At 48.8% G+C, this 23,085-nt stretch overlaps 1 protein-coding gene across 4 annotated transcripts in view; it reads right to left on the bottom strand.

Moving 5' to 3' along the window:
* The window catches only part of RGS6 (regulator of G protein signaling 6), a 597,551-nt gene that overhangs the window by 26,999 nt on the left and 547,467 nt on the right, over window positions 1-23,085 (bottom strand). For 2 of the 4 annotated variants that reach the window (XM_007184397.2, XM_057544118.1), the window contains exons 15-17: window positions 18,733-18,919; window positions 4,416-4,505; window positions 645-698 (exon numbers count right to left, since the gene is read on the bottom strand). In XM_007184397.2, the coding sequence (XP_007184459.1) occupies window positions 645-698; window positions 4,416-4,505; window positions 18,733-18,919 (331 nt within the window). Of the gene's footprint in view, window positions 1-644; window positions 699-4,415; window positions 4,506-17,374; window positions 17,542-18,732; window positions 18,920-23,085 lie in introns of those variants that run through there. The other 2 variants (XM_007184399.2, XM_057544119.1) reach the window with 2 other exon arrangements.

Here is a 23,085-nt window from a genome sequence, read left to right as displayed (position 1 = left end):
ATGGCTACTGCCCTCCTCTCCCTGTCACACTGTGCAAAGAAGGCTGACAAGGGGCTGTCAGGGACGTGGGAACTCATGCAGAGGCCACTAACACACACACACGCCAGCTGTAGACCGCATCACCACAACCCATGCAGCACAGCCGCCTTAGGCACACGCAAAAGCCGCCGACACAGCAGCAGCGGCAGCTGGCCTCTGGCACCCGCATGGTTGCCAGAGTCCACAGAGGGAAATTTGGATGTTTTTTTAGATGAGCTATGTTTCTGAGCCAATTTATTTTATAGTCCGGTTGGACGGCCTTCTCCCTGGGCTGCTGCAGAGGGTGCACGAACCGAGCAGCCCTGAGGGCAGGGGGGGACGGTCCTTCCTCCTCAAGGCCCCAGACAGAAGATCAAATGCCAGGCCCGAGGCTGGGCGGTCGCCCCGTGCACGGTCTGCAGGGGGAACCGCCGGGCCTTTTGTCTTTTGCAGATCCATCCCTAGGAGAGAAGCCGCCGACCCGCGCAAAAGAAAACGGGTGGGTGTGTTGAGGGGGAATGCACTGGGCTCCCTCCCATCCCGAAGGAAACGGCAATAACCACCACCGCACACACGGAAAACGAAACAGAGAAAAACAACAACCAAAGAAAACCAGCTGAACTTACCACACTGCGAGTGAACTTTTCTAAGGAAGTTCTACGACCTTGCTCACTTTCTGGCTTTAGGGGGGGAAAAAAAAAAAAAAAAGATAGGGAGAAAAATACAGAAAAAAAAAAAATCTTCAGCTTACACATCGTTCCCCAAGGGCAGCAGCGGCAGCTAATGAACCAAAACAAAAGCAAGACAGGGCGGGGGGAAAAAAAAAAAAACGGGACAAGAGAAGCAGCCAGTGCTGTGTGCGACAGTCAGTGGAGAGAAGGAAAACAGAGCTTCCCTGGCGCAGCGAGGAGAGAGGGGTGTTTGCTTCTAGAAGAGCCATTAATCGTGCTTCGGGGCTGAAGTAGGAGCCACCGGGCTGGGAGCCGGGCCCTTGGTCAGCAGTTTGGAGCTGCCTGCTCGCTGCTTTTGAGCGGCCGAGCCCACGTGCAGGAGCCAACTGGGGGCCCCAACGGGGGACACAAAGCAGACGAGCTTCCAGGGCCAGCGGGGCGTGTGGGGGAATGCTGCTGAGACGGCCGGAGTGGCCGTGGACGAGGTGAGGTCATCAAGTCCTCCATGAGTCTGGGTTAGGACTTTCTGTGAGATTTTTCTGCTCAGATGCAGCCAGAAAGCTTGTTAACTTCCTCAGCATCCTCGTGGCCCCTAGTGACTCTCGTTCTCTGTTCTTAGACCAAGGAGGCTCTCCCCAGGTCTTTTGCAACCACAAAGATCTTGGGCCTCAGAAGGAGCGTTCTGGACAGAAAATGCTCTCTCGGTACCCGGGCAGGTGACCCCTTCCAAGGTTTACTCACGGCAGGTGACAGCAGGCTCAGGAACCTCCCAGGGACTCCAGGCTGAGGGTCCCCCCACACAGGGGGAAGAGAAGGCAAAGCCCCTGGACGCTGCCCCCAGGCCTGGCCGTTCTCCTCTCGTGGAGGAGGAGGGGGTGTGGTGTGGACCTGACCCTCTCCCCAACTTTCCTGCTTTTCCAAGGGGGGAGAATTACATCCCAAATACCTGCTAGTTTATCCCAGAGCCCAGTTCCAAGGTCCTGAATCCATGCCTGGGAAATCTGGAGAGCACACTCACTCACGTGGACACACACACACAGCAAAGAATGGAAATTAGAGAGCTGAAGAAGCAGCCAGGTGTCTGTGGGTCTGCAGGATGTGCTGGAAGCAGAGGGGGCCAAAGGTAGCCACTGTGGGTGTGGACAAGGTCAGAGGGCTTCCTTGGCTGTCACGCCCCATCCCCTCAGCTGGCTGCCGGGAGACAGAGAGGACGCTGCAGAAGGAAGACACAACACAAAGGGCACACTGCCGCAGAGCCAGGCTGGTCTTTCTCCTTCAGGCACAGGGAACTGAAGGATCTGTGCTTGGCCTGGCACCATACTGAGACTCCCCACTGGGGACGGCAGGGCTCAGCTTCAATCCAGTGCGCAGCCCGGGGGCTGTCTGTGCAGCTCAAGTCAGGCCAGTCCTAGGCCCTGCAGCTGGCATTCTGCGCCTGTCATTCTTGGCCCTTGGCTCCTGAGCTGCTGCCCACAGACAGTGGCCACTGGCCTGACTTATTCAGGTTCCTCTGCCTTGCACAGGTCCTCCAAGCCGCCCTGGAAAATTGTACTGAAGTACTGGTACTTAAGTGTTCTGGAGGGGCCCCTCAAAACCCAGCTCACCTGCCCTTGAGACCTGGCTCATCAGAACAACTAACCTGATCTCTGAAAATACTAGGATAGAGGAGGAATTAGGGAGGAAGGACTGGAGGCTATGCCTCCAGACTCCATCAGGAGCCTTCCTGAGCAGAAAAGTGAGGCCGATTTACATCCCTCCTCTTAGCTGGAGCTTGTGGCTCATATCCCTTCATGACCTGGACATGTAGATCGCATGGTAAGCCCATCCCTGACATCAGAAGACGCTCTAGGCCTACCTGGAAGTGCCGAGTTACAAATCCAGTCCATGCCTGGAGACTCAGGGAGAAATGGAAGAAAAGGTAGGCTTGTCACTGATTTTGGAAACAATTAACCCCTGGATATTGAAAGGGCTTTGGCATCTGCAAGAGCTTTCTGCCCCAAGAACACTCCTTGGTGTAGGGGCTGGAAGGATAATTCTAATGAACTTCATGTGTGACATTTTACAGGCAGGCCATCCGTTCCTTCCTCATTCAAGTGACCTCCTCCGAGAAACTTTCCTCGTACGGGAGGATCTGTGGAATCTCAGCCCCACTCCCTGTGCTGGGGTGCGTTTTCCCTTTGTGCTCAGACCCACAGGGAGACTGAATGGCCTCTGGCTTCTTCTGGGTGTGTGGACAGGCCCAGATGGGTCAGACTGCTAGAGGCTCACAATTTCCCCAAACTGGGATCAGTTCAGGGTCTTGAGCCATAAGAAATAAGGAACAATTACTTTGCCTTCTCCCCTGAGATCTGGGCTGGAGGCACCAAAGGTCTCCGCAACTTTTCTTGAAAAACTGGGTATCAGAGCCATTACTGGTGGGGATGTCAGCCAGCTGCATCAGGGCCTCTCCACCTCCACCCTCTGGCAAGGGAGCGGGCTGGAGGTCAGGCTTCACATTTTCCATCGTAGTAGTGACACCTGATGGAAGGGATGCAGGCCAACAAGAAAGCTGGGTTCCTCACACTCTGGAATTCCCCAAAGTCTACTTCTCTTTCTCAGGCTCTTGGGGATGTCCTCAGGGCTACCTAAGGGCAGGCAAGCAGGATATAAATGCTCTTCTAGACTTGGGAGTGATGTGGGGCCGGCCAGATATGCAGACAAGATGCTGGCACGTGAGGTCACAGTACACAGAAAGAGGGGCTGTGTGGCTGAGAGAGGAAGCCCGGCAGACAGCGCGTTGCTGGACAGCCACAGGCTCAGGGACTGCTGCTGGGAGGCCGAGAGGGAGAAGAAAGGGATGCGCGTGGTCCTAAGCGGCATGGCACGGGAGTCCCGGGATTTGGTGCAAGGAGAGCCCCATTAACCACACGTGGGCCTCAGATCAGAACCGAGACGTGCAGAGCGTTTGCAGGAACCATGAGCCGTCCCTCCTGCCTCCCCTTTTCCAGACCCCATGTCCCTCCTGGCTCTTCCTTCCCTCCTCCCAGAAATCCAGCTGAGTTCATCCCTGCCTCAGTCACTCCTCACCGCCTGCATGCTGAGGGTCCCTGTGCCCCAAAATCCAGACACTGAGGGCCACAGGGAACCAGGACTTCATTCAGAGTGGAGGAGGAGGAAGGAGCTAGGATGCCGTTACTTCTTGGTTAAAAGAAAAAGCAAATGCTGTGGGGCAGGTGAGGGAGAGGAATGGGCGACCACCCCAGGAAGGACTTCGGGTGCCAGATCGCCCCCTGGAAACCTATAAGCGTTTCTATCCAGAGGGGGGGTGCCCCAATCCTTGCCTCATACTCATCTCTGAGCTGGTCGGGGACAGAAAATCTGTGGGGAGGGGGCTGGACTCTGCAGTGGTTTCCTAAGGGATTGGCTGATGTCACTGCCAGCCCTGTACTCCTGGGCTGAGCCACTGCGGCCTCAGTATTTGGTCACACTCTCCACTGTGGGCAGAACACACAGATGGAGATGATGGTTCCAGGGAGACAGGATGCCACACCCTGGACCTTGGGGGTGGGCTGACGTGGTGACAATCCTAATTATATTCTACTGGAGTGGGACCAGGTACAGAAGGGAAAGAAGAAAAGAGAAAAGAAATAAAACCCAAGGGATGACATTCTCTTTTCACACCAGCAGCAAGCAGCAGGCAAAGGTCAACAGTGCTAAGAAAGGCAAGGCTGCCCTTCGCAGAGATACCTTCTTCTTGGCGAGCAGCAAGTCCTGGTAAGCGTTTGACCGGAGGAAGCGGGCGTAGCTGTCACTCTTCATCAGCTTGTAGATGTGCTCCTGGAAAGGCGGGAGGTGGGAAGACACAAGGAAGAACTGTCAACCAACGCTAAAGGGAACTGCAACCCAACTGGCCACTGTGTTAGGAAAGAAACAAACAAACCGAAATATGCTTGTCTGTACCTGGAAAAACATGTAACATGTTTGCTTTGTTTCGTTTTTTTCCCACTCTGAAAACACCAACCAAAACCTATTTTCTCTCACAGGGTAAAAGATCCTTGAGGATCATGTCGCAGAAGCTATGTAATTGGGCCTTAGTGCCATGTTGGGATGCAGTACTGCTTAATGATGAAAACCACAGGCACGGCAATAAGAAGGAAGAAGTTACTGATGCACCCAACCACTTGGATGAATCTCAAAGGAATTATGATGAATGAAAAAAAGCCCCAGAAGGTTACATACTGTATGATTCCACTGATATGACATTCTTGAAATGACAAATTATAGAAACAGACAACAGATTAGTGGTTGCCAGAGGTTAGGGATGGGAGAGGGGCAGGGAGGGGAGGGAGGTGTGGTTATAAAAGACAATAGGAAGGGTTCTTGTGGTGGTGGACTAGCTCTGTATCTTGACACATCTTACACATGTGATAGAGTTGTACAGAACGAAACACACACACACACACATACGAGTACAAGTAAAATTGGGAAATCTGATAAACTTGGGGGATGTAGCAATGCCAACATCATGGCCGTGATACTGTAGTATAGTTTTTGCATATGTTACTGTTAGGAGAAACTGGGTAAATGGGATATCTCTATATTATTTCTTATAACTGCTTGTGAAGCTAAAAGTATCTCAAAATAAAAAGTTTAATTAAAAAAAAGTCCACAGGCAACGATGCAATTGGGTCAGTTTGTGCATGTCAGGGCCACCATCCCATCCTGGAAGGGGACCCTTAGAACCAGATCATGGGGGCATCTGCGCAAATATGCCAGGCCTGAGTCTTCCATCCAGGAGGGGCAGATGCTGGGGCATAGTGCCTTCCTGGGCTCCTAGAGGAATTACATTCTGGCCATGGCAACGGATTTTACCCTTCACTTCCGGCTAATTCCTATAGCCTTGTGATCCCTTCCTAATAGATCTGTCCTCATTAAGGGCAGGAAAAGCCTGTTTCATTAAAAGATGGAGCTTGTCCATTGAAAAAGTGTTATTTATTAGTTGAAATGCAAGGTAGCTCAGCTGCACAGGAAAACCTGGCTGTCCCAAGAGAGGACCTGTTAGGAGGAGGGTGGGCTTTCCCTAGGGAGGGTGGGATCATCAGGCAGGGACGCATCTTGCCTGATGTACACTCATTGCTCATCCCACGAAGCTGGACCAGGGCCCCAGTGCTCAGGGGAATGGAGAGCTGGTCAGTGAAGAGGGTGCTCAGCAAAGAGGCTCGACTGGTCATTAAGGACCTCTTCCTCGGGTACTGTTCCCAGGGGAGGAGGAAGGGGAGGTAGAGACTTCTCCTCAGCTGGGGGCACATTTAAGAGATACCTGGCCAGACTGCTGGTGCATCCCAGAGGAAGCTGGGTGATGACGGTGGCTTGCCAAGACCCTCCTCCTACCCACCTCAAAAGGAAGTGAAGGCAGAAAGCAAGAGTCACCTTGGTGGCACGTGGATCCCTCTCTGGCCATCTTCAGATGGACCATATGCAGACCTACTTGGGCACCAGCTTCATTCTTGCCCAGATGCCCCCGTATTTATAAAAGCGGGTGCAGCCCTACTCGTGGGAATGGGGCCACTGCAAGGAGCCCAGTGAAATGAAACACTGGCTTCAGTCTGAATCTACTTTGATGATCCAGATGTGTGCTGAGTTAATAAACTTAGTGGGAACACATGTCGCTGAGTGTTTTTCTGCAAATTTCAGACAAAAATCCAGCCCACTCTAGTTCAAGCTCCTTGAGGGAACAATGTGTTTTTAATCTCTTATATATGCATAGCGTCCAGCACAGGGTTAAATGTTAGCGGAATTTATGTTGCTTTTTGGTTCACTGAAATGCTGGTCTGAGTCTGCAAGTAGTGAGCAAGTTTGCAGGCTCCATACTTGCTTTAGTTTATGATCAGATCCTGCTCTCTGTATGGAAGGAGAGTGGGGATCACACTCAACTCAAAGGAGGTTCCTATGTGGGCATCTTGGCTCAGCCCTAATGGCCTCAGAGCCCAGACTGAGGGACATCATGGTCTTTGCATTTGTTGTCCCTTTAAAGTGGTCTAACACTTACATCTTAGGTACAAATGTTAACCCAGAGAGAAAATATCTCACTGTCTCCTTCTTGTCTCAGGCATGGCTTCTGTCTGGCCCACAGAGCCAGGTGGCTCCTGAGTCATCTGGAAAGGCCTGGCCCTCAGGCCTGGACCCTCTCCAAACCTCTCTCCAAGGCAACAGGCCCATGCTTCTTGTTCTGACTTCTCAGAGGAATCTAAATCCCCAGGTATATCTCACAAAATACCCCCTGCTCCCCCAAGAAGAGTAAGGAAACCTTTCCCAGCCCAGCCCTTCTGGACTTGGCAACAAATTTCACCCCTGATCTAGCTAATTCCTCCAGCTCATCGTGGGCAGGAAAAGCCACTGAAAGAAAGAACCTGTCAATTGAGAAAGAATAGGATAAAGCAGATGCCTCAGCATTTGATCTCCAAAATATTTGTTGAGCATCTCCTAGGTGCCAGGCACTGTGTCAGGCACTGAGAATACAGCATCACCAAGACAGAAGAGGTCCCCGCTGTCAGAAAGCTTAGATCTCATTGCATAAGGGCGTGCGTGACCAGTTGAGCTGAGGGATACAAGGAAGAAGAGCAGGTTCCGGGTGCTGTGAACGGGCATAACTGAGGATGACCTACCCTGCCAGAGGTGGGGAGTGGTTATCCCTCAGCCAGAAAGAGCCTCATCAAGGTAGGAAGAGCTGAGCAGACAGGAATGTATCTCCCAGTTCCTAGTCTGGTCAACCAGAGCAAGAAGGACAGTCCAGGGCCGAAGAGGCAGGAGCAGCAAGCAGTGGTGGTCCCCTCTCTGGGCGGGGCGGGGACAGTTGATGTGGGTCAGAGGGGCAGTTTGGGCACTGCTCTTGCCCTCTCTATTCACATGCCAACCTGGCAGTTTGTTGCCAAGGCCAGAGCCAAGGTGAGGACCTTGTGGGGACAGAGTAAAGAGAACATGGCCTGTTGGATGTGGGCTGCATAAGGCAGTCTCACTCTGCCAACCTCGTTGCTAGTCCTTGGCCATTATTATGACCGTCTCAGATTACCCTGTAAGGAAACAACCACCAAAACAACTATAGCATGTGCAAGGCATGGTCTGAGCAAAACAGAATCCAAGACCCTCTGCAGATCCCTCATGCCCCCCACAGGGCCCGAGGTTTCAGGCCCCTCTGGGGCCTCCTCTCCCACAGCCTATGGATCCAGGACTCTCTTCTACCCTCCTCTCCTCCCCCAAGCAAAGAAGTGCAGCCTTTGATGTACCCAGTTATGGAACTCTGTGCTTTCTTCCTCGCCAGCTTTGTCTAAGAAACACAAAGACAGTAAACAGGGGGTGGGGGAACGGAGTGCTGAGGTTTTTCTGGGAATGAGAATTAAGATAGGACTCAGGGTCTTTGGCCAGTTCCCAAATGCAATGAGTTTATCACTGCCAGGGACAGCAAGTGTACAAAGCTCTTGGCAGTGACCCCTACTGATTTATGAGGGGTTCTGGTTTGTTTCCCCTGCTTTGCAGACAACCAGTCTTAAGGAAAATGTATATCCAGAGTCTGCAGAAAGCAGGAGAGCCACTGGCAAAACCAGTGAGTGCTCACCGACAGAATTCCTAAGGGCCAGAGAGAAAGAAGTTTGCATTTCTCTTCTTTGCTTTTTCTTGTCTTTTCTTGTTTTATTTCCCTCCCTCCCTCCCTCCCTCCCTTCCTTCCTTCCTTCCTTCCTTCCTTCCTTCCCCAGACCCCTCCCTCCCCTGCTCCCTCTCTCTTTCTAAACAACGGATGATTGAGTTGACTGTGAACAAGCAGAACTACCAGGGTCCACATCTGCCTTCCTGACACGTAAGGAGGCACCTGCTCCAGGGAGGGTGAGGATGGTTCTCCGTAGGTAGAGAAACTGATGCCCTAAGGCCCTAAGTCATACTGAACATCTTAGCTACAATTCTCAGTGGGGGGAGGGAATCACACCCCATGGCGGTCCACAGTTACAGCACATGGATGTCACCCTGATGAGACACTCCACCCTCATCCAGGGCCAAGCCCAAGATGGGAGCTTTGCTTACCTGGGATGCTAAGGCAGAAGCAAAACCAACTGGAACCATGGGCAAGATTTTATAATAACTTTAAATGGAACGTAATCTATCAAAATATTGAATGACTATGTTGTACACCTGAAACTCATATAATATTGTAAATCAACCATACTTCAATAAAAAAGATTCAGAAAAAAAAAAAAAAGCAATGGAGAGAAAGAAAAAAAAACCCTAAACTCAAAACGACTGGAATCAGCGGAGTCCGAGACACATGCGGGAGGAGGAGGGAGCGAGCAGTGCAAGCTGTCTCAAAACCACACCTGCTACAAATCAGTGTTTTGCAGTGAGGGTCCTCATTTGGAAATCTCCTTTGTTTTCAGACAAGACACGGTGGGCCTCACAGCGCTGGGGAAGGTAATCAGACAAATGCCTGGGCCTTGGGCCCCAAGCATGCTGGAGCAGTTAGACTACTTCAGAACACCCTTATGTCCTCCTCTTCGCGGTGGGTTCCTGAAACAGCTACGATCTCATCTCCCAGCTTTAGAGCATCCTTCTGGAGTGGCAGGCCGCTCAGCTGGAGCATTGCACAGCTGCCAAGAGCTCTTCTTGGGATTTTCAAGTGTCCTGTTTTTCTTCTGCAGATGTATGTGTCTCTGTCCTCTGTCCTCTTGGGAACATCCAAGCTTCCTGGAACAACATCCAGCCTTTGGGAACTGTTGGGTCCCTTGTGGTCCCTTGAAGGAAGATGACGCTGTGGGGCAGGATGTGACATTGCCGCGTGAGACGCTGGAAGGGGGGCTGGGCTGGGGGCCAAAGGTTTGGATTCAGGTCCCGACTCTGCCTTTTCCAGCCCCGCCGAGCACACAATTAACCGAGGAAATACAAGGGAACACATTAGGAAAACTATACACGTGTAAAGTAATGACGATAACTGGCCTTCACGTTGGGACTGTCCTTGCCAGGGATGATGTGGGAAGGAGACCAAAGACCAGAAGGTTCCCGGGGAGGAAGAAAGGTGAGCGGAGTCCAGCTGTATTATTTCCATTGCTGTTGTTGTTTGCTCCGAATCAGTGCTTAGGTTTAAACAACCCCATTTCACAGATGCGGACACTAAAGCTCTACAAAGTTGAGTGACTTGCCCAAGCACAGAGCAAGGATTTGAGCCCAGTGTTCTATGACCCAGAAGCTCACACTCTTCCTTTGGTACATGCTGCTGTTCATGGTCCTTGAGTTGGGGTTTTGAGGGAGTCAGGTTCTGTGGCTTAGACAAAGTCCTCAGCGTGTGGTCAGCAGAAGCGTCCGGGGCCTCCTCTCAAGCTTTAATCTGAGTCATCCCAGGGGTAGATGCAACCGCCATTCACCATTCCCTTTCGGGCACTGTTCACCACCACGTTGTCAGTGACAGCAACGGCCAAGTCTCCCAGGGTGACACAGGCTCTCACCTCCCAGATCATGTACAACTTGCCTTCCGCACCAGAAGGGAGGGCCAAACTGGCAAAGCTCTGAGGGCTGACCGGGCCCCTGGGAAGTCACAGGCAGCAAGTCTGTGTCACAGAAAGTCACCCAGAAGATGCATGAGTCTCACCTTTCAAGAGACTCTTGAATATCTTAAACCAAAGGTCTTCAGACCTTCGGCATGGTTAGCTGAAGCCTAAAGAAAAGTAACACTTTTCTCATCATGGGTCCTTCAGGAGGACAGAGGGTGGGACTTCACAGTGGTAGGGAATTGATGGGGATCCTAAGTCAGTATCTGCTTAATAAACATAGAAAAGACTCACTTGAGTGAGTACAGACGCTCACTTGAGTGAAAGACAGTGGCTTGTCCTCATGGATGCGGCTTTGGATGACCATCCTAGGATCCTGTGGATCTCTTTTTCCAGGTTTTTTTCCTTCTTTTTTAAAATTGAAATATAGTTGATTTACAATGTTGTGTTAATTTCTGCTGTATAGCAAAGTGATTCAGATATATATATATACATTTAAAAAAAATATTCTAGGATCCTGTGGATCTTAAATGAGAAGCCCCCATTTGGATTTCTTTGTCCTTCTAAGTGGGACGTGGCGGACACTGTTTCCATGGAATGCAACATTCGAGTCATAAGAGAGTGTAAGAGTGAATTATCTTTTGCCTTTACATTGCAAAGCATCTGTATAAACATGTTTAGTTTAACTGGCCAAAGGGCACAGTATTTTGATGCCGTTCAATCCCTATTCTTAGATAAGAGTAGCTTCAAAGACAGCTTTGCATATTTCCTTTCACCTACCCAAATACCATGGGTATTAACTTAGACAAATGTTTCCTTCTCCTCTTCAAGGTCATGGGGCTTGGTGCAAGAAATCTCTGCTCTGAAGCATCAACAAAGAAATTTTGGAATTTAGTTCTCTGACGCCTTCTCTTCAAGAACTACTCGCCTGTGTGGTAATAAACAGAAACCGCTCACAAACAACTGATTTGTTCTTTTCAAAATGCATCCCTCCCTCTGCTGCTCATTTCCCTAAAATAAAACCACCCACAGGATAAAATGAGTAATTCCTGGAGTAAGCAGTGCCATAGCATTTTTTATTAAAGTATGTCTGGCATGGGAAGTCTACTAGGAAATGCCCTCCAAATGAGGATTAATATCAGGAAACTTGGTGTAGTCTTGTGATACTGGCACACAATGCCACCACCTCCACCACTAGGGCAAAGATTAACAGCCTTCACCAAGCTAGGAAGACATCTGCTTCTGAGTAATCTGGGGCAAATGTAAACGTGGGCTCCACTGGACTCTGGCTTTTGAACAAAGCAAATGTTAGAGGCCTTGCATTCCTTAATCAAGTTGCTTTTAAACATCTAAGTTTAGGTAAGAATAGAGACTTTTGACTAGAGGCTTCTTGACTGCTCACTGTGGGTGTAACTTGATGGTGTATTTCTCAGCTCTTGTATCACCCTGACCTCATTTTGACCTTGAGGTTGCTCTTTGATCCCTCCACGCATAGATGATGGCCAAGCTGAGTTTTCGTAACTTAGATTGGGGTCTGCTTAAGAGGAGAGCTTATGTATCTGTATATTCCCAGAGCCTAGAACATCTGGCCCTTAGTGGATATTCCAAGCTTTGCTGAATTGGCATACTGTAGAAATTGGATTTAACCAGTATTTATTGAGCACCTACTATATGTGCTCCCCAAGGTTGTGTGGCAAGATTTTTCAAAGTGGAAAACCAAGGGACAAATGGCCTTTTATTTATTTATTTTTTTAAATGATACGTACAGCTGAGAGTGTTATCATTCTGGACTGAGTTGTCAAGGAAATTTTTTAATTTAAACCAAAACTGTGTGCAGAGCATTATATTAGTGTTGTAGGGATTTATAGAAGGTAAGGAAGGCCAGATGTCTGCTCCCAGCAAAGAACTTAAAATCCAGAGGCGCTGGAGGCCAGACACTGCAGGTACAGGTCTGGATGGGGCATCTCAGCAGCTACTGCAGGTCAGGAAAGCAGGGTGGCTTGGACACGTAGGAAACCTACATGGGAACCTGCAGGGACCAAAGTCAACAGGCTGGATTGGTCCATCAGATTCAACTGTCAATCCCTTTGATGGACAGATTTCCAATCCAATCCAATCTCAGTGAAGTGTTTTCTTAGGCCTGTTTTGTTTTATCTGTAAAGAATGATGTGCTCTTGGATAAGCTGTGCCCAGTGGCAAAAAGCCATCTAGGTCCCTAATATCCTTTGCAATTTCCCTCAGAGTAGAACTTCACAGCCCACAGGTCAAGGTCTCCCAACTCGAATGGGAGAATGAATGTTCATGAAATGGATGGATGGGGAGATGGATGAATGACTGAAGGGATCCAGTGACACAGTCCTTGGAACATCCTAGGATACTCTGAGACTTTTAAAATTGAAGCCACTGCACCAGCCAGCTGACTCCGGTCTCCCTCCTGCAGCCTGTGGAGGCTCTGGAAAGAGACGAATGCCCTAAGAGGAGGTCTTAGGCCCGAGATACTTCCTGTGGTTTCATTCTCTCCTCCAAAAACCGCCAGCAGAGCTTCGGACTACATGCCCCGAGATTCAGATCTCTCAGCTCCAGCTTGCTCTGCTTACCACCATTTGATTCCTCCTCTTTCAGCTCTAAGCCTTCAATGTTTTCCTACTGTCTTCAGAGTGAGAAAGTTCAAATTCCTTAGGAAGACACTCAAGGCCCCCCAAATTTGGCTCCTACATACTTTTTATTTTTGAATTTCCCCCCTAAGAACCCCTTCTAAGAGCAGACCCTTCTGGGGAGAACTCGTTTTAGATCTAGCTTGGAATTATGAGACCTCAGGGAATACTAAAGCCGTTAATTTTTGTGAGTTCACACATATAAGTATATAGCACTTTACTTATTCAAAGAATTGTCAGTGCTATTAGCTCATCTGATTTCTAAAAAACCCTTAGAGGGCTGTAGAGAAGACATCATCCCCATTTTACAGAGGAGAAAACGAGGGCACAAAAGGTCAAGATCCTTGCCTGAGACCACATAGCAAGTAGGTGGCAATGCAGCTCCCGCAGATGCCCCAAGATTGAGAACAGAGAATTTAATCCCTAGCATAAAGAACTGAGTCCTTAAAAAAAAAAAATCATGGCTCAGTTTTCTTTTATTTCTCCCCTCACGAGGCTAAATCTGTGAAACTGGAACAACACAGCAAACAGCTGAGGGCTATGGTCACAGCCCACAGACCTTTATGGAAGATTTGGTCTTGGCCCAAATTTTCAAAAAAGCCAAATGGATCGGCAAAACACAAGTGCAAATGCTGGGCCCATGCTGACAGGGCATCTTGTGAGATATTTCCACAGGAAGCAAACACAGGCAATTAACTTTGCTGTAACAATGCATGTGGTCAAATAAAAGACAAAACCGTCCGAGGGAGCCTGCACCCCACCCCCAGTCCCCATTTCAAATGAATGCATAAATCTGGCTGAGCCTTCACTCTGGCTACTGACCCCTAATAGCAGGACATATACTCACATGTCTATTGGCATTTTGACCACTGTTGGTTGGCTTCTGAGAACCGTGTGACCAGCTGAGGAAGCCACCCCAGAGCTCCTGATCCCAATGGGGGGATGGAGGGGGGCATAGCAAAGGGCTTGGGTGTTACCATTCCCACTTCTCAGATGGGCAGACTGAGGAGAGCAAGCGTAAAGGACTTACAGGTACAGTCTTACAATCCTAGACAAAGCATATGGCTGAAACAGGATCAGAGCCTGCTCCCCAGCTTGGGGAACTTCTCTAGGGACCAGAGTTTCTCCAGGTCTCTGCATGACAACCAAGCCCTCAGCTCTAATAACGCAGGGGCAGTGTGATCTGAGCTGCAGACTTGACCAGCAAGTCGGGAGATCGGAGAGCAAGTCCTGTCTGGGTCTTAGCCTCCTCTCCTTACCTGGAAACTTCTAAGTCACACCCGTGCAGCGGGTGCAGGCAGCAGTGCTGGCCAGGAAGGGTAAGGCAGTGCAAGGATCATGGTACTGGCTGACTTGCCCTCGGCCGGTTGGCTCCGTAACACTCAACCTTGATGCAGAAACATTCGCGGAGATTGGTGGGTTGCTGTTACTGCACCAAGATGGTCTACTCTAACCTACTCTCCCATATAAATGAAAGATTAACCACTCCCCAGTCTCTCTGTCTTCTATCTTTCTGGATTTGTTGAAGTGTTTCAATGATTTTCATGATATATTGTTCAGCACAGCGGTCTCAAACTCTGTCTATTTCTTTATGTTATGTGAACTAAGAATGGTTTTTATATTTTTAAGTGGCTGAAAAAAAACAAAAGAAGAATAATATTTCATGAACAATGATAAGAAATTGAGCTTTCAGGGTCCATAAATAAAGTTTTTCAACACAACCATGCCCACTTATTTATGTATTTTCCATTGTTACACTGTTACAGTGTAGCTGTTTTTACACGGCAGAATTGAGTAGTAGTGATGTAGATCGTATGACCACAAACCTCAAGATTTAAACTATCTGGTCCTTTACAGAAGAAATTTAGCCTTTTAAATCAACTCTTAGTTTAGTGTAAAAGGCAGGCTACAGAATCACCGTATTTGCATAAACACTCTATACACATAAGTTGAGAGAAACAAAACACTAGAATAGGGGTTATCTCTGGGTACTAAGGTTATATGCAATTATTTGAATTTTTTCACCAAACTTCCTAAACATAAAAGTATAAGAAAAGAACATTAATGACATTAAGGAAATAATATCATAAATATCTTATCTTACTGTGAGCCAGACACTGTTAGCTGTTGACACGCTTCATTTCACTTCATTCCCTTTCCACAGTATAGGTACCCTTGTATCTGTGTTCTACAGATGAGGAAAAGAAGACTCAGGGAGTTTAAGTAACTTGCCCAGGGTCAGAGTGCTAGTGAGAAGCACTTTGTATACTTATGATGAAAACACACTTGAGAAACAAAAGGGGACAAGCTGAAAAGAAATTGGTTTAGGAAGAGTACTTTATTAGAATTCAGAGAATCTCAGTCCTAACAGACAATGAGGAGGTTAGAGATGCTTTGGGATCCTCAGTAAGGAGATACAATGTATTTGGAAGTATGTACCTGAAAAATGGCAGAGAACTGTGCTAATGAAGGCTGTGTATCCAGAAACATGTCAAGGCACAATGTGCTGACTTCCCAAGTTTTCCCATCAAATATTTCTTGACTTAGTAATAACATAAATGTCAGGAAGAGAGGACTGGCTGACTAAACTATGGTACTTCCACACAATGGAATACTATGCAGCTATTAAAGAACCAGGCAATAATCACATCACTGCTGTTAGTTGGCACTGCGATTTTGAGACTGCTCTGTGGTGATGCAGGATAAAGCAAATAACATGAAGTACTAATGCCATCATCTATGGCATCCTTGAGAACCAGGATTCTCAGCATAGAGAAAGGTGACACAGATATAAGAAAGAAGAAGTTAAATAAAATCCCCTGTAGTTTTGAGTTTGAATGGAAAGTATCAGTATGTACTCATGGTGTATTTTTATCAGAAATAACAACTACCTATTTCCTAGCTCTGGCCACTGGAAAGGCCTAAGAATGATGACCAACCCAGGAAGAATGAGTGCCTCTAAGTGCCCAAATTATGGTCTCTAAAAACCATTTCCCCCTAAGAGGAACCAGCGATTCTTAGAGAACTAGCTGATTCCAGGTCTGGGGAATGGGCTGGATCAGCTTAGTTTCCTTGGTATTTGAATGACATCAAAGACTAGTAGGGTCATGTCAGAAGGAGCCAAGAGGGCAGAGATGGCACAATCCAAGCATTGATAAAAATAATAAACAAAATGGATAAAACACATCAAATATGTTTAAACCCACAGGTTTACAAGGATACTAAAAGACACACACACAAAAAAACCCCTAATTGGTCACCATTGGATGATGACAGTAAACCATTCATTATTTTTTAAATTGGCAAATAAAGGGAATGAATCAAACACGTATTCCATCTTTCCTATGTGAACTGTATTACTAGATAATCAAATGGTAGATGCATTTGATTATTTGTATTTCAGTTAATAAATGAAGAAAGAACGATAGAATTAGAACAGCATTTAGTAACCTCTAATTAACTAATGGATTTAAGCAATAAGCATCAATAGCTGCTAAAACCACAAAGAGAGACAACTAGACATCATGTGCCTTCTGACAAGACAGCACAGCACAGTCTAGGAAGTAGTTTTGCCCACAAAAGTCACACTTAAATCTGATTAAATACCTAAGTCAAATTACCAGTTTACAGGAAATGCAGATGGTAGAAGGACACGCTAAATAGTACCACAGGGTTGCAATCAGAAAAATCCAGACGGTGGAATCTCTCCAGCACAAAGGATCCAATTTCTTCATTAAATAAATTGCAAGGGGTTGGGGGGTGGGTGGGGAGGACGTAAAAGGAACCCGTAGATCACGAGGCACTTAAAAGACATGGTGATCTACTGTGATGTGTGGGCCTTGTTTGGATTCTGATTTTGAATAACGATTTTAAAAAGGCATTTATGGAACTACTATAAATTTGAACACTTGCACGACATTTGATGATATTAAGAGATAACTGCTAATTTGTTAAGGCATTGTGGTAATGTTAAGACCAAAGAGTCAGTTTCTCTTAGAGATATATACCTAACTATTTACAGTGAAATGATACAGTCTTGGATTTGTTTTAAAAACAAACGGTGAAAAAGTAGGTGGGGACACAGATAAAATGAGATCAGTCTTGTATAGATGATTGCTGAGTCTGGATGAGGGTCCACAAAGGTTTGTTGTTCTATTCCTTCTACTCTTCCACATGTTTACAAGTTTCCATAATAAAACATGAAAATAAATCCTTCCTGATGTCATGATCAGAGCAATAATACTGGGCGGGGAGCATCATGGTTCTGACCAGTATCCTTTTTCTCATGTCTCATGAATAATGGAGAGTTGAGTTTTGTGCTTCAGATTGTTCATCTGGGGAGCTTCTCCATCACCCATGGAGGTTCTCCATCACCCATGGAGCTTCTCCATCACCCATGGGGGTTCTCCATCACCCATGGAGCTTCTCCATCACCCATGGGGGTTCTCCATCACCCATGGAGCTTCTCTGTCACCCATGGGGGTTCTCCATCACCCATGGAGCTTCTCCACTACCCATAGAGCTTCTCCATCACCCATGGAGCTTCTCCACCACCCACTGAGATTCTCTATCACCTATGGAGATTCTCTACTACCCATGGAGCCTCTCCATTACCCACGGAGTTTCGCCATCACTCTCCTCACCACGACATGTCGCTATGTGCTTGGGACACATACACACACATACAGAAATCTATTGGAAAAAAAAAAAGATTTCTCATGACTTAAATATTTTGCTTTGAAGGCGCAAAGGGTGTGAGGGACTTCATAAAGCAAAGTCACTGAACTCTATAGAACCAAATCTACCTGGCACAGGTGTTCAGTGGAGCTCATGACCAGGGGGAGAGAAATGATAGTTGTGGTGTTGAGGTTGGTAGGTATTTCCATTCTGAGGTTCTGAGCAAATGACAAGGCAGATCTGGATGATGAGACACTGGCTGTGTCCTCATGCCATTGCCTGCATCGGCGACTGTTTCCTAAATTAGGTAATGTCTGTGGGAGGGCAATCTCGCTAAATTGTCACCTGGGGACCCTACAAGTGAGAGAAATGAAGAGGGTCGAGGAGACAAGAGCAAAACCTTAAGCCCTGTCACGGAGTGTAGGATGACGGAAGGAAATAAAAGTTAGGAACCAGGAAGTGAGAAACGGGTCTGATGCTTCTCTCTAGAAATGGTACCTCCCAGCCCTCAAGTTAAGCTTGTTGCTTACGGGGCTTCTGTTCCTTTCGTCAGCCTCACCAGCATCTGTGTGGTAACTGTGCTTAGCACGGTTGTGAGTTTCCCTCCCCCCACCACCAACCATGGGTCCCTTAAACCCTAGAGCTCATCCTGTTGAGGCACTTCATTTACTGGTGACACTGCCCATTTCCTGGTCTTTCTCTCCCGCTAGCCTTTAACTCCCTTGAGGGCAGGGGCTTTGGCCTGTTCCTCGTGGTATCTCATCACATGGCACAAGGCTCCCCGGTCACCACAGGGTTGGGAGTCACTGTGGAAGCAGTGCAGGGTGGTGGTTACGAGTGTGGGCTTGACCCCCGGCCCTGCCAGCTACTGTTCCGTTTGCCAATGTTGTGCTATGGTGTCCAGATTCTACTATGACTTATTACAGGACTTCAGGTTTTGTAAAACACTCTGAGGTTTTCCTGGAAAGGATAACACATATAATGGTAAATTTCTATTTCTATTTAACAACGTAACTCATCTAGGAAAACAATTCTCCTGGAATTTTTTTGTGCACCTACCTGGAATGGTCTCCACTGATGGCCTTATAAATAATAAAACCTGAAATTGTAACTACATACAATGCCTTGGATGTGTGTTAAAGGGTGGGGTGGTGGAGTGGAAAAGTGAACATCTTGGGACAGAACAATTCGACTAGATAAGCAAACCTGGGCATCTTCGAATGTGTATCTCCCTCCATCTTTGACGTTTTGACTGGTTATCTCGTAGCTGTGAGAATCCAGATTGATTGCACTTGGGGCTCCGGGGGCCAGAAACTCTTGCCAGATTTCTTCCACCCTCTTGGCCACATCTTGTAGGGGTTGTTTCTTGAGATCTTGGACAGCCAACCAGAACCTGAAATGGAAGCACAAAGACAGTCTGTTCCAGGGGCTTAGTCAGTAGCTGTTCTGCTGGACATGGTCCCAGAACTGACCTCCCATGGCACTCATTCTGCTGCATCCCCGAGCCTTCCCAGTGGCCACTTCACACATCACGAAGGCCACAGGGACTGCTGAGAATACAAAGGCGTTCCATTATTGCACTAAATGCATGTTAGAAGATCACTGTGCTTCTGATTACTAAAAAGAGATTTCTCTCCCTTTACATCAAGGTTTCTCAGCCTCGGCACTATTGCCATTTCGGGCTGGATAATTCTTTGTTGTGAGGGCTGCCTTGTTCATTGAAAGAGATTTAGCAGCAATCTTGGCTTCGACCCATCAGATGCCAGTGGCATCCCCTCCCCAGTTGTGACAACCAGAAAATTTCTGGACATTACCAAATGTCTTCTGGGAGATAAAATCACCCCTGGCTGAGAACTACTACTTGACACAGATGCCACAACACAGACAATGTGAGTCCCTTTGCCATATCTGGTTGGGATCTGGCAGCATCCAAATGAAGGAAAGATCAAAGAAGCAGATAGATCTGGGCGTCATTAAGAATATTCGAGCTGGAAGGACCCAGTCATTCATATTATAGATGGAGAAACCGAGCCTATTTGCAACATCAGTATCAGGCATGGTGCTTGGCATATAGTAGGTGCTCAATAAATGTCTGTTGGAATGCAGATGGGCTCATCTGGAACAAAGCTGAAGGGACATACGTGGGGAACCTCTCTACCAAAAGATTCTCCAGGGATCACTGGAGAGAAAAACCTCGTGCTCACATCCATATTTGCCTCTCACAAATCCCTCAGCAGCAGCGTGGTGTTGGAGAGGTGGGCGTGAGCTGTGAGCTCTTTCCTGCTGAGAGCAGCAGTAGCCAGGGCCAAAGCTTGGACAACAGCTCCCTAGGTCATGAGGATGGTTCCCAAGGCATCCCTGGAGAGGGCTTTCAGCAGGACGCAGGTCTGGGTGGCACATTTCGTGCCCTGTGAACAACAGAGTCCAGTTTCCCCATCAATGAGACATGAGGACAGGCTCCTGGCTATGTGGTTCCCACAGTCATGGGTATCACACCTACTCAAGTCAACAAAAGGGCAGGGACAAGAGAAGCTGAACCACGACATGGAGGAAGGTGCATTCAATCTGTTATCGAATTTCGCCCACAGTAAGATGTACTCTTTTTTTAAAGGGTAAGCATATTTTTCTGTCGCTGTTCAGAGAAATGTCTGTGGAGCCAAGTGCATGGCCTAAAGGTGCCACCCAGTGGCCAACTCAGGTAATGCAGCTCCATTTACACAAGGACAGAAGACTGGAAAGAGAGTGTGCGTGTATGCGTGTGTGACACAAGCTCTGTGAGCTCCAACTCTCCCCCTGATTTGCCATTAGTGATTCTAACGATCTCCCTGAAGAAAACCCTCATGGTTCCCTCGCTGGTCCTGAAGAGCAAGAGGCGGGGAAGGAGACAATCACTTCACTCAACCAGAAGATAAGGAAGTTCTCATCCCCGCTGTGTTGCTGTCTCGGAATTGCTGTATCTTTCTGGGCATCTCTCTCCTCATGGCACAGTGGGTACAAAGCAGGTGGAGGGGTACGTGAGATAGGTCTGGTCTGAGCACTTCCTATCCGGTGTAACTCTGAAATGCTTTCAGGCCCTGTGGGTGGGAGCCGTGGAGGGACCAGCAGGGAGGCCACAGGTTCAATCCTGGGCCACTCTGATCCCTCAGAGCTCACCTCTTCCTCGGGTGGCCTGGGTGGAAGCTGCCTGGGGTTCCTGCCACTGCCATCTGCCATCACCTGCCCTTCAACACCAGCCCTCTGTCTTTCTGCCACAGGTCTTTGGTGCTCACGTCCTCTGGCTACCCAGGGAGAGGGAAACTAGTGGCTCTTTAACCGGAGTCTGGTGGGCAGGGGGCAGAGTTTGAAGGGGGCTGTTAACTGTCCAGTTGTTCAGATGGGTCTTTGAAACTCAGCTGGGAGTGGGTCTCCTCCATCCCCCTGGACATTCCCTAGGTTTCTTGGGTCTCTCTGTCCCCCCACTAGGTCTGCCATGAAATGAAGGAGGTGGCCAAGTATTTAAAAAGGTGAAAATGGTCATCTGGCGATGACAGTACCCGTAAGGCTTCCTTCTCCTGGAGGACCGTGTTTGATGGGCAGGTAAAATTTAGGACACCAGCCCTAAAGAAAGGAACTGGTGTTGGTTTTTCAGAGGACTGGAAGGAGGGCTAACGGGCAGCTCGGTGAGTCCTCTGCTGCCCCAGGGAGCCACTCGGGCTGAGGCCCGGGTCGCAAGCAACTTCTCTGGGCCAGTGTCCTTCCCAAGACCACCAGACTCGGCAATTTCTCACAAAACTGATGACACCTGGGCGATTTCCTGCCCCCCTCAGTCAACGTCATGTGGGCGTCACCTTCTGTCACCTTCTGTCCCTTGTTCCAGTCTGCTCTGAGGAGCAGCTCTGGGGAGGCCCCGAGGACCCGGCAGCTTCTGAGCGCTGCAGGCTCCCCGCGGCCCCTGAGGCCTCGGCGTCCCTTGGGCAGAATGAGTTGGGACCCACATTAATGCACATCGCTCAGCTGGGTATAGAGAAGGTCTGGGGCGGATGGAAATGGAAATTTCTGAATCAAATTTAATAAACTTTTACATAAAAAATTAAAAGGTTCCCTTTATCAGATAAAACCAAGAGTAAAAAAAGCATAAAAAGAAACAACAGGCATGCTGGAGGACAGCAAAGAAGAGGAGGAGGGGCGGGGAGAGGAAGGGGAGGACCGGGGACGACTTTCCCCAGACGGCAGTTTCCCCTCCCTGCATGCACGGGGACCCTCTCAGCCCTCTGCCTGCCTTGGAGATGACCTGTCTTATCCCTCTCAGGTGACAGCAAACGTGCTATCACAACAGCACCCTGACCTCCCATATGTGTTTACCATCACTGGCTTCGAGGAACCTTTGTGTCAATTAGAAATTCAGAACAGGTTCGGTTTGTATTTGTCATCTGTGAGCCCGCGGGCCTGAGCTGGGGGCTCTGATCCCCGGCTGCCCAGCCCCCCCTCCCCTTGAAAGAGCCCCCGAAGCTCCCCTCCCACATCTACTGAGGATGGGAGGCCCACTGAGGCCTGCGCGGCTTCTGCCCTTATCAAAAGCCTGCAGGTACCGCTGCTCCGCCAGGACACCAGCAGGGAGGAGGATGCCGGCGGCGGCGGATTAGTGCCCACCCTGCGCTAAGCCTCCGTGGCTTCTTGCGGCAGAAGGGCTGCCATGACTGGCAGGCCGTGAGGACACGCGGGTATCAGGGAGACCACCTGTCCTGCTTTGCGGGAGTCGGCAGAGTGGGGGAGCCAGCCCTATGCCAGCGTGTGATCCGTGTCATTGGCTTAGGAATGCAGGTGGCAACTGGCCTTCGCGGGATGGCAGCCTGGGCTCAGACACCCCCGGCACCAAGCAGCAGGAGATGGGACTTGAGGGCGGTCGGGGGCTGCCCCAGGGGGCCTCCTATCTCCTGCAGGGCCGGGGTGCTGACAGGGAATGCGGTTTGCTCCCCAAGGCTGGCTGCAACAAGGGGGACCACGCAGCGGTTGGACGCTCTCCATCCTATCAGGAGGTCTGGGCAGCCCTTAGTTCCTCGCTTACCTATTTTCTCATCAACTAAGATTTTCATGGATTAGAAAAATTCAGCTTTTAGTTCGTTCCCAGGGAAAAGCCAACTCCGTGCAGAAGGAAGGGTTTCTGTGCCCTCTGCTGGTCAACAGAGACTCAGGCACAATGGACGTCGCTTGGCTTAGTCTCTGGTTGGGCTGGAATCCCACCACCAGCAGCACCACGGAAGCTGAGTGATGTTCGCCAGGCAGTGGCTGAAATGCCACAGATTGTCCCAGTGTTGTGTGAGCACCTCTGTTCCCATGAACCATGTGTTTGGTTCATGGGGAACACTGCCAGGCCTGACCAACCTTCCGAGGTCTTCCTATGACTCGGGGCAACTGTGGGAGATGGGAGCGCTCCAGGCCAACCTGGCGATTCTCCTGCGCTCTCTTTAATTGCTTCTCCCTTCAGCTGACACTGTGTGGGACAGGGATAATCAATCTGCAGGTTAGAAGAACAACCACATTCTCTCAGGAGAGTTACAGCTCATAAAAAATGTACGGGGG

The sequence above is a fragment of the Balaenoptera acutorostrata genome, chromosome 3 (genome assembly GCF_949987535.1).
Source record: "Balaenoptera acutorostrata chromosome 3, mBalAcu1.1, whole genome shotgun sequence".
In the NCBI taxonomy this organism is placed as follows: Eukaryota; Metazoa; Chordata; class Mammalia; order Artiodactyla; family Balaenopteridae; genus Balaenoptera; species Balaenoptera acutorostrata.
This window is presented reverse-complemented; position numbering and strand designations above follow the sequence as displayed.